Source organism: Cricetulus griseus (assembly GCF_003668045.3).
Source record: "Cricetulus griseus strain 17A/GY chromosome 1 unlocalized genomic scaffold, alternate assembly CriGri-PICRH-1.0 chr1_1, whole genome shotgun sequence".
NCBI classification, from domain to species: Eukaryota; Metazoa; Chordata; class Mammalia; order Rodentia; family Cricetidae; genus Cricetulus; species Cricetulus griseus.
Window position 1 is genome coordinate 160876066 of NW_023276807.1, and position 16986 is coordinate 160893051.

The window sequence follows — 16986 nt, forward strand, 5'->3', positions numbered from 1 at the left end:
CTGACATGGATGTACAAAAGTATTTGGTCCTCACAATAAGGACTACAGGGTTATTTTGATTTAATTATCATACTTAAGGACAAAAGTATTTTGCCTGGCAGGTAACAAAGATAAGTATTTTTTTATACCTAGATCACATGGTTATATTTGCCCATGGCTCTTCAGTCAATCTGCTTTGGATTACAGAGACTCTGGGAAGAAGGTCGGCTCTTTTTATCTGATGCTTAGTCTTGGGCTTGTTTTGATTTTTTTTAACTAACATGATGCATAAGATTTTTGAGTTGGCTAGAGATCCTTCCGGACTTAGAAGCAAAGGAAAGAGGGGATTAAGATGATCTTATTTTAATTTAATCTTTAATCAGCACACAAGCTATCAGGAATTATTGGGAAAGATCAAAATAGAATATCTTCAGGAAAACTGGTTTTGCCCATTATGCTTTTAGAAAAACCATTAAATGTCACAGAAGTCCTGTTTCCCTATAAAGGAGGTGAGTAAATCTCATTGAGTACCATTTATTGCTGCTCATATTTGGTTAACAGGAAACTGGCTGTGGTAGACTTTAATGTTTCATTCCCACTTGTCCAGATTCTTTGCATTCACCAAACTGCCATTTGTGATAACTGAGTATCTCCAAGAAGAATGAATATTTAATCATATAATAGAATGTCAGAAGGTATAGGTAGAAATAGTGTCTTGTGTCTACACACTTAAACTGTGTAAATGCATAATGTTCTGAGAAGCTGAGATATTGGCCAGTGCTCATTTCCCTCTGTCGCCAAACATGAGGAAGTCAGTGCATCTTTGATAGTAAGCTCCTCACCTAGAGGCCATGCAATTCCATTTGCATTGAGTATATGCTCTCACTGGCAAGGACTTGTCATACCTAGCGGGAACCTCTCGGTGTTTGGAGTAGCCATGTCAATTTCCCTGGGAAAAGATCATTTAACAACCCTTTAATTTGAGGTTACAATGCCACTCCACTCTGTTGTCACTATAAGCCAGCCTCACTGACCTTTTTATTTCTTGAATAGGCTAGGCAATTTTCTGTCTTGGCATTATTTAAATTTTAAACATTAGTGCATTTTTGTGTGTGTGTGTGTGTGTGTGTGTGTGTGTGTGTGTGTGTGTGAGTGTGTGTGTGTGTCATAGGCGCACACACACTTGTGTATGACATCTGTGTATGTGTGTGCCGTGAAAGCAGAGAAAGCAGAGAAATGCAGAGAAAGCAGGACCAGTCTGTGGAATAGATTTTCTTCTTCTACCTTTATGTGGGTACCAGGTATCGGGTCACTAGGCTGAGGTATCTAGCCAGACCCCTGTCTTAGCCCTACAGAATATTCTCTTCCCCCAAACCTTTCCATGGCTATGTCATTATTCAAATTTCAGCTAAAGCAGTTCCTCCTCTTGGAGACCTGACTTCCCTATGCTCTTGTCTAGGTTTTTTTGTATTCCGTGTCATCTTTTCCTACTACACAATCTTCACCTGAGACCATCTGTTTGCATACTTTGGTTCCTGATTTACCAGTGGAAAGAAGTCTACTGAGAGCATGTGCTTCATCTCATCATTGTCTGGAACAGTGACTTTCTCATGGGCTCTCAATAAGTGTTGGTCAAACAGAAGACAAATGCAATAGATGAACCCTCAGCCCTTTCTTTTGTAGTAAGCTAGCTTCAGCGCTAATCACCCTGCCCTGAGTTCACTCAGCATTGAGTGATAATAATGCCAAAGATTTCCTATCTCATAGTAATGCTCTAATAAATAACCCCTTTAACCATTCACTTGGTTGCCTCTATTTCACACCCCAGGTAACACTGAAGCTCTCCTATGCATCTGCTTATTGACTGCTACTTGGGGGCTGTGGTGCTTTGAATGTGAATGAGCTCCACAGGCTGATCTTTGAATGTTTAGTCACCAGCTAGTGGAATTGTTTGGAAGGGATTACAAGGTGGGGCCTTGTAGGAAGAGGTTTGGCACTGGGAGTGGTCTTTGAAGTTTTAAAAGCCCATGCCAGTGTCTCTCTCTGCCTAGTGCCTGAGATCAGGATAAAAAGTTCTCAACTACTTCCCCAGCACTGTGCCTGCTTGCCTGCTGCCATACTCCCTATCCTGATGACCATGGAGTAACCCTCTGAAATTGTATGCTTAAATGCTTTCTTCTATAAGTTGCCTTGACAGGCCCCAGAACATCTTTCTTTCCCTCATTATCTCAGGCTTCTTGCAAGCTTGCTATATAGCTAAGGATGAACTTGAACTTCTTATCACCTTTCCTCCACTCGTGAGTGTTGACATTACAGGCATGCATCACCATATCCAGTTTCTGCAATGAGAGGACTGAACGCAGGGCTTCAAGCATGACAAGCAAGCAATCTATCAAGTGAGCTACAACATCTCCAGCTCTCTTGCTCAGACCTTCTGTGTATCTCAATTCAGCCCCAACTTTAAGAACTTAAGCAAGAAAGTAATCAATGAACATTTTTATCATGTTTAATTATCTTAATTTGTTTAGCCACTCGATTAATTCAACCAGCATGCCTACTATGTGTCAGGTACTCTGCAAACACTGAGAATACAGTAGTAAAGAAGGTAAAAATCTGACTTCAAACAGCCATGAGGTATTGGCAGCACTAACTGAAGAATAAATTTATTATGCATTATAAACATGTACTGCATACATAGGTTCACATATTTTAACTTCTAGATAATGGGGCTAGATCACTGATTATGTTTATTGTAGTTAAGAAATTTGCATTGGTGCATTTTACATTACTATCACAATTTAGTAGAATGTCAACATTAGGCTAATTAATGAAAAACTTAGGGAAACTGTCTAATTATTGAAACACAGATCCAAAATTATTGTAATGTTAGTTATAATAATATAAAAATAAAGTTTAAAACCCCATTATTTTATCAAAATTTATGTTGTGATTTTCCACATCCTTCTATTGCCTTTGGGGAACACCTTCAGCCCACTTGCAGTTAAAAGTGAGGAGAGATCTGAGTCTGCCTACCAATGAGCTCTCTGAAATCCTTCACTATAGAGGCTGCAAATCTCTATATCATCCAAGAACTGAGGACAAGTGACACTGAGTTTCCTGTTCCAAGTCAGCACAAGCCCATTAAAAGAAGGTTGTGTTCCTAAGGATGCTCCTGAATGGGAGAACAAGTGCCAACTTGCTGGAAGTGCAAACTTTGGGACACCATCCACATTAGCTGAGTCAGGAGCTCTGAGGTAGGCCAAGGCAACCTGTTTTACAAGATGACCCTAAATGCCTGGTAAACATAGGAAACAATTCGGTAAAATGAAGGAAGAAAGGGGAGAAAAGGGAGGGTAGAGGATATATAGAGAAGCTGAAGCATTAAAACTGCCTTCATGGCAAATGCTGTTTCTGTTTTTCACCTAACCAAAGCAAAGTAAGCATCGTCAGCTCATAGAAATCTCCACAAGGCCCCAGTCTCCTCAAATTAGAGCCCAATTCTCTATTGCTTTAGGCAGGTACATTTCTCAAGATTTGACAAAAACAAAATGTTTTCCTCACTTTCCAATTCACTTTTACTCTATCGAAGTTGAAAAAGTGCTAGTGTTCTCTTTGTCTCCTTGTACTAAAATGCTAGGAACCCCACAAATCCATTCATTTAGCAGATACTTGCTGAGAATCTGGTATATATCAGGAACTATTCACTATATTGAGAATAAATAATAAAATAAAATTCTTAGTTTTATGGGCCATACAGTCCAAGGAGACAGAAAGAAAAATGTGAAAGCTAAGGAAATAAATACCAGATAGATGGAACTATGATGGAAACCAACATATGGCAAAGTGACAGACCCTAGAATATATTTGTTACTTTAGTTAGAATGATGTGATAGATCAAACTAGAAAATCTTTCTAAAACAGACTATTTTTGTCTGAGAAAATACCACACAAAAGGGCACACCAAATCAGGCATGGTTGTTCCTGCCTGCATTTCTAGCTCTCAGAAGCTGTGGGCTGGACCATGAATCTAAAGCAAATTTGGACAACATTATGGGTTCTAAGCTAGTCTGTGCTATACATGGGAAAAAAAAAAAACAAGCAAAAAATATAAAATCAAGAATAAAGATCTGTAGACCGAAGTTTCTGTCCCGCCCAGTCCAATAGCCATTCAGCCCCAAATAAACACACAGAGGCTTATATTAGTTATAAACCAGTTGACCTATCATTCAGTGTTACTACTAACAAACTCTTAAAACTTAAATTAACCCATGATTCTTATCTATGTTTAGCCACATGACTTGGTATCTATTCTCAGCAAGGCATTCTCATCTTGCTTCCTCTGTGTCTGGCTGGTGACTGCATGTCTGCCTTTCCTCCTCTCAGAATTCTCCTAGTCTGGTAGTCCCACCTATGCTTCCTGTATGGCCACTGGACAATCAGTATTTTATTAAACCAATAGGAGTCACAAATCTTTACAGTGAGCAAGAGCATTATCTCACATCAGAGATCATTTTTCCAATGTTACTAGCTAGAATAGAGAGAGGTTTAGAGGTGGTGGAGTAGTAACCTATATAAGTCCAGTATGTGTGCTGAGGTAGAGGCAGAACTTGTCAACAGATTAGGATAGGAGTGTGATGAGGAGTAATAAGTCAAAGCACCTGACTGTGGGCTTGAACAATCAGATGTAGTGTCGTCTTTTCCTTAGAGAGGAACCATGTGACCAAGATGGTGAAATAGGAGTCAGAGTCTTGAAGAGGTGATTTGAGATGCATGTGTCAACTCCAAGAAGGGAAAGAGCATGGAAGAGTAAGACATAGTTGTTAAAGCCATGAATCTGGCTAAGACCAGTGGATGAATCCAGACACAGGAAAAGAGAAACCCAAGCCTTGGGGACTCCAACACTATAGATTAGGAAGAAAAGGAGATGCCAATAAAGAAGAGGTGGGTAAAGCATAGCATGCTCATGGGGCCCTGCAAGGACACAAAACATGTGAGCTGTGAGCCACATGTTTCAAGAAGGGAGGAGCCATGGAATTTAAGTCAAATGAAAATTGAGAATTGACTCTCACAATGATTTTTAAAGAAAGAATATATGCTTTTAGCACTATTTTAGCAGAATGGTCAAAAAAGATTGGTTTTTATGGCTAAAGAAATATGAATTTTTGCTGTAAAGAGAAAAAGACATCTGGGACTATAATTTACTGTTTCTCTTCCAAACAGTAGCTATTACAGAATCTTATATAAAAGACCTCATAGAAGTAAAAAACACAAATATGATTCAAGAGAAAAGAGTGAAGAAATGTGGCAACATATATATATATGTATATATATATATATATATACATATATATATATATTCAGCTTTTATAATACTAGTGTGGGAGGAGTGGGAGGAGGAACACAGAACCAGCTGTGGATAGACAGGTGGGTGTTGGAGGAGGACAAGGAGGTGATTCTGACTTAACTTCTATCACAGGAAAAAAAACAAAGTGTCTTTAAAAATACATTGTAAAAAGTTTGATGAGAGAAAACATAAATTCCAAACTGTAAGAGACATAGTAGATGTATTATGGCCAATTATTATACAAGGGTTATGGGGTCTACTTGAGTTAATGATTATTAATCTTCAGGGAAACTAATAATAATAGTTTCTGGCCATATTTATCTTAATTATTCTGTGGAAAAACGGAATAAAGGGAAAATTGGGTTGTAATAGTGTTGGAAATTTTTCAGTGAGTATTCAGGATTGCTCAGTGGACTTGAAATGTTCTGCACATGAAAAGTGCTGAGGCACTGTGGTGTCTACACTGAGTGAAGAGGAAACAGCACATAGAGTGATTGATGGTGAAACACATGGCTTGATGGATTAGTAGCCCCAATGTGCTGAAAGAATTCTTGGTTTGGAGTTTCTAGAGTATGCAAATTAGAAATTAAGGAGATGTAAGACTTCATGTGGTATGATTACCAGAAGATTCAGGAAGTGCATGCTTTAAGAAAGAGCAGGTACTAATAAAAGACAGAAAAGTTGTCCTCTTGGAGAGCACTTATACTTTACATATACCCATATGTGCACATTCCATTCATCTTCCAATTCTTGGACCAGTATTTGAATTTGTATTCTCACTTCCTTCTTTGTAATAAAACAAGGTCTACTACTTATTAATTCTTTTCATAATCTTTTATTCATAGCCATTTATCTCTTATATTTCTATTGTGTGTATGGTACACATGCATGTGTGTATGTCTATTGCATTGGTTTGGGGCATGTGTGTGCAGGTACATGTGTGTGTACGTATATTGATATTGGGTGTTTTCACCAATTGCTCTCTACTTTATATATTGAGGCACATCTCTTATTTGAGCACAACAGAGCTCACCGATTTGGCTAGTCCTTCTAGCCAGCTTGCCCAAGGAAATTGCCTCTGCCTCTGCCTCTCTGCCTCTCTGCCTCTCTGCCTTTCTCTCTGCCTCTCTGCCTCTCTGCCTCTGCCTCTGCCTCTGCCTCTGCCTCTGCCTCTCTGCCCTCTGCCCTCTGCCTCTCTGCCCTCTGCCCTCTGCCCTCTGCCCTCTGCCCTCCGCCCTCCGCCTCCGCCCTCCGCCTCCGCCTCCGCCTCCGCCTCCGCCTTTGCCTTGCTTCTGCTCCCAGAACACTAGGATTATGGAGGGCCTGGCTCGCTGCGTGGAATTTATATGGGCACTGGGGATCTGAACTCTTGTCTTCAGCCTTGTACAATAAACATTTTATTCACTGAACTATCTCTCTAGCCCTGTGAATGTTTATTCTTCAAAGCAATACTTTAATAAATCAAAAATATTTCATTGGTGCTGAGCTTAGAATTTCAATATTCATTTTAGAGTAACTTTTCTTTTGCAGTATCATCTCTGATTAACTTTTGAAACATTACTTTAGACAAGTCTTTTTATGAAAATATTTGGAGAAATCTTTTAATGAAAAGCATAGTAGGCATGAAGGGTGTGTGAACAATAACTAATGCTTCTTTTTATTTGGGGTAATAAAACTTACTTTTGCATAGACATTTTGGGTTGGATCAGCACACTGTGAGCTCTGCTGGAATATCTTTAGTTTATAATTTGGAATTTAAAAGTAAACTTCAGTTTACATATAAATTTGACCATTTCAGTGTTTTCTTTCTAACACTTGGAGTTTATATCATTAAAAAAAAATTCCTTATGTATTTTTGCAAGTTATCTTCAGTCACTCAGATCTTCAGACCATTTTGAATTCTAATGGTGAGGGTGGATGGTCTTAAAGTACTACTTTCCTCATAGGTACTGCAAAATACACACACATAAAAACTTAGCCCAAACATTTTGAATATGGACATAGCTTATAAACCAGAAGGATACACTAACATCAATGATTTCCCTTAGAAAGCCAGTCTTTACTAATTGCAAATGGACAAGTGGACTAACTTCATGTGACACTCTGAGGTAATTACACTCCTTGCACAGAGGGCCACAGCCCTCCAGTCTCTACCCTTTGCAGTGCGCTGAACAGCATCCCCTGCCAAGAGAGGATGAAGTCACTCTCGCTGCCTTTGAAATCTGGGCTAGACTATGAGCTGCTTTGGCCAACTGGATGTAGTAAACAGTGTGGTCCTTCTCAGGCTGATTGCAAGAGGGAAGACACAGAGCTGTTTCCAATGGCCCCAAGATGTGTGTGAACAATTAGACTATACATATCAGTCCAAGTCACTCAAAAAACATAGAATTAAAGACAATTATCAACATAGAAATTTCATGCAATAACCTGTTTTGAAGAAATTTGTTCTGGCATTCCTTTTGAAATGTTTGAAAGCAGTGTTGGTCCCCAAAGAACTATGACTGCATGAGCAAAAGTCATTTCTCTTTTGAAAACAAAAACATGCCCTTCAATGAATGATTCATTAGCATACTTCCCAGTTGTAAGCTTCTAGATGAACATTCCTCCATTCTACTGTGTGAGGAGAGGATAGTCTCCAAAGGGTAGCACAGACACTCTGTCAGACACGTTGTCAGCTCTGAAGTTCTGTTAGAGTGTCAGCTCCACATTGTGCTGCTAAGCCAGCTTTTTTGTTCTGTTCCTTTTCTGTGACTCTGGCTCCCAGGGCCTCACAGTCCCATTTCACTGTATCGGGTTCATATCTCCTCATTAGTAGTTGGCAGGAGAAACTAGGCAACACATGTCCCCAGCTTATAACAAGTTTATGCGATTGTATTTTAATCCACTTCTGGGAAAAGACAAGCAGCCAAAGATCTAAATGATACATTAACAGACTAAATTTTACTTTGGTTCATCTTTCTCCAATACACGAAAAGCCGAGATGACCTAAGTAATCACTCTGGGAGTCTTTTCATTTAACACCTGTTTGCTTTTGAGGTTACAGACACTATCAGTGAAATCCCAGACTCCACATCCCTAATTCTTTGTCTCAAACCCCTTTTCTAAATCAGGAATGAATACACATGGGTATTTATCAATTGCTTGTTACAGTGGAGATACTTACAGACATACATATCTCCTGCTTTCTATTAGTGGCTTACTGAAGACCAGCTTCCTCTGATTAGGTGCACAGTAAATGCAGATCGTTATATGCAGCTTCAATTGTGTTGTTTAACCTCCATTCATGTTTGGTTCTCCCTTGGCCGATTCTAGAGAGAATTCAGAGTCCTAATGAAAATATACATTTTGAAAGTCTTTTTTATATAAATGTAACATCACTTAATAGAGTGCTTTACTATATAAACTACAGCTTTTATATTCCTTTTGTGAAATTAACTGTGATTTTTTAAAATTGTATCAGCAGCTCCAGTGTTGGTGATGCACACTTTTAATCCCAGCACTCAGGAGACAGAGGCAGGCAGATCTCTGTGAGTTCAAGACCAGCCTGGTCAACAGAGTGAGTTTTAAAGCAGTCAGAGCTGTTACACAGATAAATCTGTCTCAATGCCCCCACGGTATTAGAGTGAAAAGATCCATTTACTTATTAATGATTCCATTTCTAGGAAAATGCAGAAAAGGCAGTTGATAGACAGTAAGTGGATTCATGACTTCCTGAGGCTACCCTGATGGGGATGGGAATGTTAGTGAGTGGTGCCAGAGGATCTCCTTGGTGTCATAGAAACCTCCAGAACCTGAACTGTTGTCCACAACTTTGTGAATTTGCTGGAAAATGATTGAGTTATGCACTTACAGTTTAGGATGGATTTGATGTTATGTAAATTGTACCTTCAATACCACTGGGATAAAAACATGGAACAATGTAATCAGAGGGACCTAAAGAGTTGTTCTTAAACAGTACAAGACTCAGAACAGCAATGCTGTCAGTCACTAATATGTGCCACACCTGGGTGGAAGCCTATGAGCCTAAGGGGGCTCTCAGTTCAGTTCTAGCCACTTAAGAGCCAGAATCACAGCTTCATGTTCTATCAGGTCTGTTCTAAACATGTATAGACATGTTTATATTTAGATATCAAAATGCCTTCCATTTTCCCCTGAGAAGGACTAAATTGAGCAGAAGAAATGAAGCATGCACTGCTACCTCAACTATGAATGTCTAGGGAGGGGAGCCTGGTGTGTCAGTCCTTGAGTCCCTTTCCTCTCCCTTGAGACAGTGACAACACTAATGTAGTCTCAACACAGCCACAATAGAAATAGAAGCAGTTAGAAAGGCAACAGGTAGGTAGGATTGATTCAGTGTCACTCACTGCGGGATAGGCATTGTGGAGTGCTTAGCAAAATAGACTTGTATAACTTAAACATTAGTTTCTAAGGCAAATGCTAGCCCATTTTGTTATAAAGAGAACTAACTCTTAAAAAGTGTAACTAACTTACTAGAGTGGAACTGCAAGTAGATGGCAGAGCCAGCATCTAAAATTGTAAAGATAACTCTTTCTGCCAGCTGCCTGAGTTCTGACACCATGTTAGGGCCCCCAAATAACACACAGAGATTTATATTAGTTACAATGCTGCTGGCTAATGAGTAGGATTTCTTATTTACTAGCTCAGTCTTAATTATCAACCATAACTACTAATCTATATATTTTTATAAGGACTTATCTTACCGAGGACAACAGCCTTATTTGTCTTCTTCCTGGGATCACATGGTGATGACTCTCCTTACTACATTTCCTAGAATCATCCTTCTCTCCTAATCCTGCCTAGCTTGCTTCCCTTTTGGCCAACAGTGTTTTATGTAACAACCCATAAGACAAACATATACACAGAAGGACCTCCCCATCATAAAATCGGTTTTGTCTGTGCATTTTATACTCAATAAGAACAGGGACATCACAGGAAGCCAATCGAAATCTAACTGTAGATGTTGTATTTGTCTGCATATACATGGATGGACACTTACCCAAAATCACAGTGTGTGTAGTGCCCACATTGATAAAACAAGGGTACTATTGGTACCTGTACATTATACAATTTTTATTATTTGTTTGAATTAGCATGAAGATTAATGAGCTTTATTACAGCACATTTATGCATACTTTGCCCTCATTGGTCCTACTTCCTTTCCCCCATCACTGTCCTTGTCCAGATCTTCCTTCCCATTAGCCCTCTTGTGAATTCTTGTCACATGCATTGTGTTCCACACCTTCCTTTGGGGTCTCTTTTTCCCTTGCCCTAGTCCCCTTTCCAGCTCCATGACATACACCCATAACCACATTCTACAGTTTTCAGAAGATGGTACAAGACACGTGGTATAAAGCCCCTGGTTCTTTGGCCTCTCAGTGAGAGCAAGTAGTGTTTGTAGTAGGAGTCACTGCTATTCTTTCAACCTTATTATTCCTCAGACTTATCCTGAGGTACAGTGTGAGCTGTGAGCTGTGAGCTTTTGGCTCTGACAGGTTTGAGGTTATGACACAGGTGCCTGCAGGACAGAGCTGGCTTCAGGGCTGTGCTGTCTTCTTTGGGTCTTTGCACTTTAAGTATAAACTCATTTCCATGCCATTGCATTTTAGAAGTTATGTTTTTGATTTGATCTATAAATTTTATTTACTTTCACCACAAAAATGGGCAATATATCTAGTCTGTCATTCTACTGTCAAATATTTCTCAGTGGAGAAAGACATACACGCACTTGCACACAAACTCACAGATACATAGAGACACACACAATGCCCACAAATACATACACAGAGAGAGGGATGGAGAGATGGAGGAAGGGGAGGGAAGGAAGAGGTAGAATTTTTCTTTTCCTGGTATAGAGGTCCATATTCTGAAAATAGAAGGCTTCATTAGAACATCTTTCTCCTCTTTGACTTCCCAGTGTAACTGTCCTACTCGCAGGAGTGTGCTGAAGAGGAAGACAGGTCCAGCACTCTAGGAACACTAATCACACACTAGTATCTGCTGCTCATGGCCTTTTTAAGAACCAGTTGCTAATCAAGCTGTCAGTTGAGTAGCATAAGAGACTCAGGAATTCTCTTTGGATTGATGTCCACTCAAAATTTTATGCTTCAGGAACAGAAAATAAATAACACCAATCATAAAGAAATCTCTACTATCCTGCCACGAGGCTATGAGGAGGAACTTGGAGGACTAGTGGGTTGAAATAATGTCAGGATGCACACAGGAATAGCAGTGAGTGCTAGTTCGTCCTGGTGAATCAATGATGTATGAGATTAATTTGTCAGATACTTCCTCTCTTTTTGTAGCAAGAACTCACTTCCGAATCCTCCTCAGCACTGTGTTTTCAGTACCCAGCAGCCAAACAAACAGAATAGACAGCCAAGGTACCTCTCAGCAGAATAACAACCATTGAAAACTCGGCTCTGCTCAGTCATTCTTCATCTGGGATATTGTTAGTAACAGCTTTTCTTAGATTCAATGGGGGAAAAATCCCTCCAATTTCCTAGCTTTATGCTTTGGGAATAAAGGTCAACTATGTTAGTTTACTGTCACAAAGACCCAGCAAGTGACAATCCAGTGATGGCCGCAAAGGAAAGGGTGGTCTCCTGGGCTTATCCAAATAATGAACTTTGCCACAGAATTTGCCTTCTTGGTCTCACTTTAAAAGCTAATGCATAGTTTTCCAGTTAGAACATATTTTTTTAATCTTTATATCAGCTTGGCCTTAAAAGTTGAGCAGAATGCCTACAGATCTGAAGGGTAAAAGTTACAATCCAGTCATTTGCACTGTCCTATTTACGCTTTAGATCATTATACCCTAGATTATCTTTGACCATTAGGCTTCCCCTGCTTTTTCCCATGGTTTGTTTCCATCATTCAAGTCCTTCATTTAAAGTCTACATCTTCAGGCCTTTCTCATTACCTAAATTAGCCTTCACCACACATCACTGTGCTGCTTCTCATCTTTAGCTCTACTGTATTTTTTTCCTTCACTGGCACCTCTGTGGTTTTCAGTTTTCATTGTCTATTGTCTAGATGTCTCTCATCACCAAAACATAAGTTCTGAAAGTCTGGACTCTAATAATCTGTGATTTACTCAATTTGTTTACTGTTAGGACCTATGGACATGCAGAAAGTGCTCAATAGTATTTGTGAAGAAATTAATATGGATGAGAATTGTGTCAAAGAAATCAACTTATTCTATAAGTTTGATATACATACTTGATTTTGTAAAATAAATTTTGGATTGTCATGGTACTAAGAATCTATTTATATATCTGCAATATCAGATATGGAGAAGTTCATTTGGAGAATGAAGCAGTGGTTAGAAATGATAGCCTAGAGTTGAATGACAGTTTTGTCATTTGATAGCTAGGAGTCCTGGAGAAACTCAGCTTCCCTCTGCGTCTCAGTTTGCTTATACTCAGATGGTCATAAAGAAGATAATGATATTGAGATAAAAATAAATAGATTGATATATTTTTAAAATTTAAAATAAGGTTTCCTTAGGACTCTTGGTCTGAATTATTTATAATGGGCTGCAAAGTTATTGGGGACGTGCCATCTGCATTCTTGCTTTTTCAGTTCCAGTGAGGGAGAACTAACAGCATCTACCTGACAGAGTCATACCAGTGAAACACACAACCCTTGAACTTGGCCTTGGCAGGCCTGGTGCTTCTAAACCACAGCTTCTGTTGTGTTGATTAGAAGTAGGCAGGTGGCATCACTCATGTTCCTTTTCCATTCTTTGTTGTTACCAGACTGTGATCTTCATTCGTGACAAAAATTCTCACGGGCAAGAAGTGTCAGGATATATCGACTACGCCCACAGACTTAAAACTGAAGATTTTGAAGTTTACTTTGCTGGAAAAAGAAGACTTCTTCCAAGGCCCACAGATATGAGGTAAATTCTATACAACTCTTACACCTTGGAGACCAAGATATAGAATTATTGTATATTGCATGTTGAGCCCTGTATGGTCATGAACAAAGGACAAGGGCATGAGTCTGGCTGTGGAGAACTGTCAATGTCATGAATCATCTGCAAAGTGCAAAACAGAACCACAGGGCGATACCACTTCCCTCCAGTAAAGCTGATTATGGTGGGAATGCTGAGGAGAATGTGGGAAGGGAGCCCTCATGCCGTTAGTTGGAATGTCAAGTAGTGCATCCACTAGGGAAAATTGTACAAAGATTTTCTTAAAAACTAAAAACAGAGCTATCATAAGACCTATCATTCTCTCTAGTGGGTATTTATCCAAAGGTAATGGAATCCGTATATAGAGACATCTATACACCCACGTTTACTGTAGCACTATTCACAATAATAACCAAGTGGTGAAAACAACCTAAGCATCCCTCAATAGATAAATGGGTTTTTAAGAAATATTGTACATAAACCCAGTGAAGTAATATCCAGTCATAAAAAAACATAAAGTCCTTTCATGGTATCACTCATATAGTATCTAAACAAGTTGATGTCATACATGTAGAGAACAAAGTGTCAATTATTATAGGCTGTGGAAGGGCAGGGTGATCTGAGGAAAAGTTGATCCGTGGGCACTAAACTATGGTTAGACAAGTAAAAAGTCTTATATGCTACTGTACAGATAGAATAACTACAGATAAAACAATATGATGCATCCTCCAGAACACTAGAAGAAAGGATTTTAGTGGTTCTTATGATAGAGAGAATATAAATGTTCAAGAAGACAGTTAGGGCTAACCCAATTTACACATTATATGTGCATGCATGGGCTGAAATATTACATGTCACCCCATTAATATGAACATTCCAATGTTCTATAGTAGATGAGAACAAGAGCAATCAATAAAATATGTAAGTGAAAGTAAAATCCAAGCTTTGTCTCACACCTCTTCTCTACTGACAAACTTATTACCAATGACCCCTCCCCCCTCCCCTGCCCAGTCCCTGTTGCCTTAACAGATTTGCTCATGTTACAAGAAAAACAGATGCACTACTGTCTAGATCTTTGATCGCATCACCAACACTGTGACCTTATTATACTTAACTGAATATTCCATTGTAAAACCTAAGGCCTGATTGGTACCTAATCATACTTCATTGATTGAATCAGACAATTACAGATGGTTTGTCTAGTCAGAGTAACCAAGACAAGGGTTTGGTCCTCTCTGTCTAGCATCCCTCACTTTATGCCAGCCCCTCTGTGTTGCTGAGTTGTTAGTGGACCTTTCTCACTTTCTGTCTCACTGGTCTTCCTCACATTGTTGTTATCTACTGTCCTATTTCCTACACAATCACTCAAATGACTTCAATTTCAATATTCTTCTCCCAGAACTCTTTTGATAAGAGGAGCTCTATACTTCCTGTTGCCCAATTTCAGATCTTTTGAAGTTTATCAGTAGATTTCAGTTGTACTGATCTAAACATTCCATTGTAAATTCCCCCAAAAAGTTTGACCTTAAGATTTTAATATCCACTAATGAAGATTATCAAATACTTTTGTTATATTGTTAACATTCTTTATTCTCTTAATTTTCAGATTATTATTTAATTACATAATTTCTGAATCTTCTGGGTCTTACAATCTTTCTGCCCCTTCTTCTCCAAAGTTCCATGAGTCTTAAGCATGGTTGTTGTTTTATAAATGTATACATTGGAACTGGGCTCTACAACTCTGCATTTTGATTGGTTGTGGTTTTCTGCAGTGATCACTGTCAGTTGCAAAGAGAAGTTTCCTCAATGAAGGGTGAAGACTAAACTTATCTGTGGGTAAAAGGATAAGTATTTAGAATATAGAGATTATGCTTGTTTAGTAAAGTGGTGGTTGTAGATTCTCCTCCAAGATTTGTGACTTTACTTTCCTTGGATAGTTGGCTAGGTTTCCAGTACCAGGTTTGGTTTTCCAATTATTGAGCAGGTCTTAAGTGTTATTAGAAGGCTATCAGTTTCCACCAATGTGTGCATGCCACTATTTCATCCATAGGGTTATTGTGCTGGCCATTGACATGGTTCACATGCGTCATAGTTAGGTAGTATTATTGGTTATCTCCCTCCTTTGAAAATGAACAAAAAAGCTAATCCTTAGCAGGGAGGCATTTGGGTCAGTTCCAGCTCAGGTGCCTCTGGATGATATGTCTGAAATTAAGTATATGGTGTCTTCAGCAATAGGGACATAACATCCACTTCTGGAGGTGGGGCAACCAATGACAATATGTTCTGGGAGAAATAATGTTCTAGGAGTCTCTTGGACAATCTGGACCAACAACTCATAAGAGGGCTTCTCACACCTGTTATTGGGTTGGGATTTTTTGTCTGTTTGTTTGTTTGTTTAATTTTTATGGTCTTTGGCTCTTGGAGGGAACATTATCATCAACCTAGTTGAGAAAATTTCATGTAAACTATATCTGTATATTTGCACACAAACTTACATGTATTACGGATTTTTTTTAAAGGACAATAAATAAAAGTTACATATGTGTTAGGGAGTTGCCTCCTCAGTATAGTGCTTACAGTCTAAGCAGGAGAGCAGAGTTCAGATCCCCAGATATAACCAGGCATAGCAGCAGGCAGCTGTAATATATCCTGTGCTGTGAAGGCAGCAGATCCCTGGAGATTGCTAAGCTAGGCATCCAGTCTAGCCAGTCAGCCATCTCCGGGTTCACTGAGAGAACCTGTCTCAAAAATAATGTGAAAAGCACATTTATTCCTTCATTTCCTTATTTCTACAATCTTACAGGTTAGAAGCTTCATTTGTACTTTTCTATAAAGAGAAGCAGAGTCACTGCAGCAATAACTGGTGTACCCAAATTTACATAAAGACCTTTGCACACAGAGACTAAAAAGACAAGACCAGATATCAAATACCATGAGTTTTTAAACCAATATTCTACTCTGTTCAGAATTAGTCATGTAAAGATGTAATTTTCCCTGTGGGCCTTTGTCAGGCCATAGGCCTCTCTTACAGATTTCTGCCTCACTTAACAAAGCCTACTTTGAGGTTGCCTTTCAAGACCTTAAGCAATCCTACTGTCCACAGTTAAGACAAGGGAATGTTGGCCTTCCTGTACCCACCCTTGCCACTTCCTCCTTTCGTTGAGGTTGGCAGAAAACAATCCTTTGTACTTAACCAGCAGTTCATTTTCAGTCACCAAGAGTAAGAATTACCATGTGCCACAGCTTTGTATGTGGAAGAACACTGAACAGAACTAAAAGTGGCCTATAATTATGGCTTCAGGCAAAAGGTCATCAAGGGAAAATTGGCCCCGACTTGTTGAACCTCAGTTTTGTCCCAGGATACTTTTAGAATCTATTCATATCCTCTGAACTATGGTTCACATCATTTTTTTCTTGGTAATATCTACTTGGAATTCTTTCACAGATAAATTGGATTTCCCAATACTTAGCTCATTTTAGCATCTCCTTATCCAAAGATGGACACTAAGTATTATCTGTCATGTAAAACTCAAGAATAGAGAAGAGATGGCATAGCACCATTCTTAGATGTATGTCGGGACTCTCTATAAAACACAACCATATTTGAGGCAGTAATTCCATGGAATCCATAGTAGAATGTCTATCCACATCATCCAGTGATAGCATTATCCTGGCCTCTCTGGACTCATGACTTAAAAAGAAAAGAAAATCAAATTCCCAGAACACT

At 39.1% G+C, this 16986-nt stretch overlaps 1 protein-coding gene across 2 annotated transcripts in view; it reads left to right on the top strand.

Annotated features, from left to right (window-relative positions):
- The window catches only part of Cfap299 (cilia and flagella associated protein 299), a 435850-nt gene that overhangs the window by 356439 nt on the left and 62425 nt on the right, over positions 1–16986 (top strand). For both annotated transcript variants that reach the window (XM_035453289.1, XM_027387660.2), the window contains one exon: positions 13102–13244. In XM_035453289.1, coding sequence (XP_035309180.1) covers positions 13102–13244 — 143 coding nt within the window. The remainder of the gene's footprint in view (positions 1–13101; positions 13245–16986) is intronic.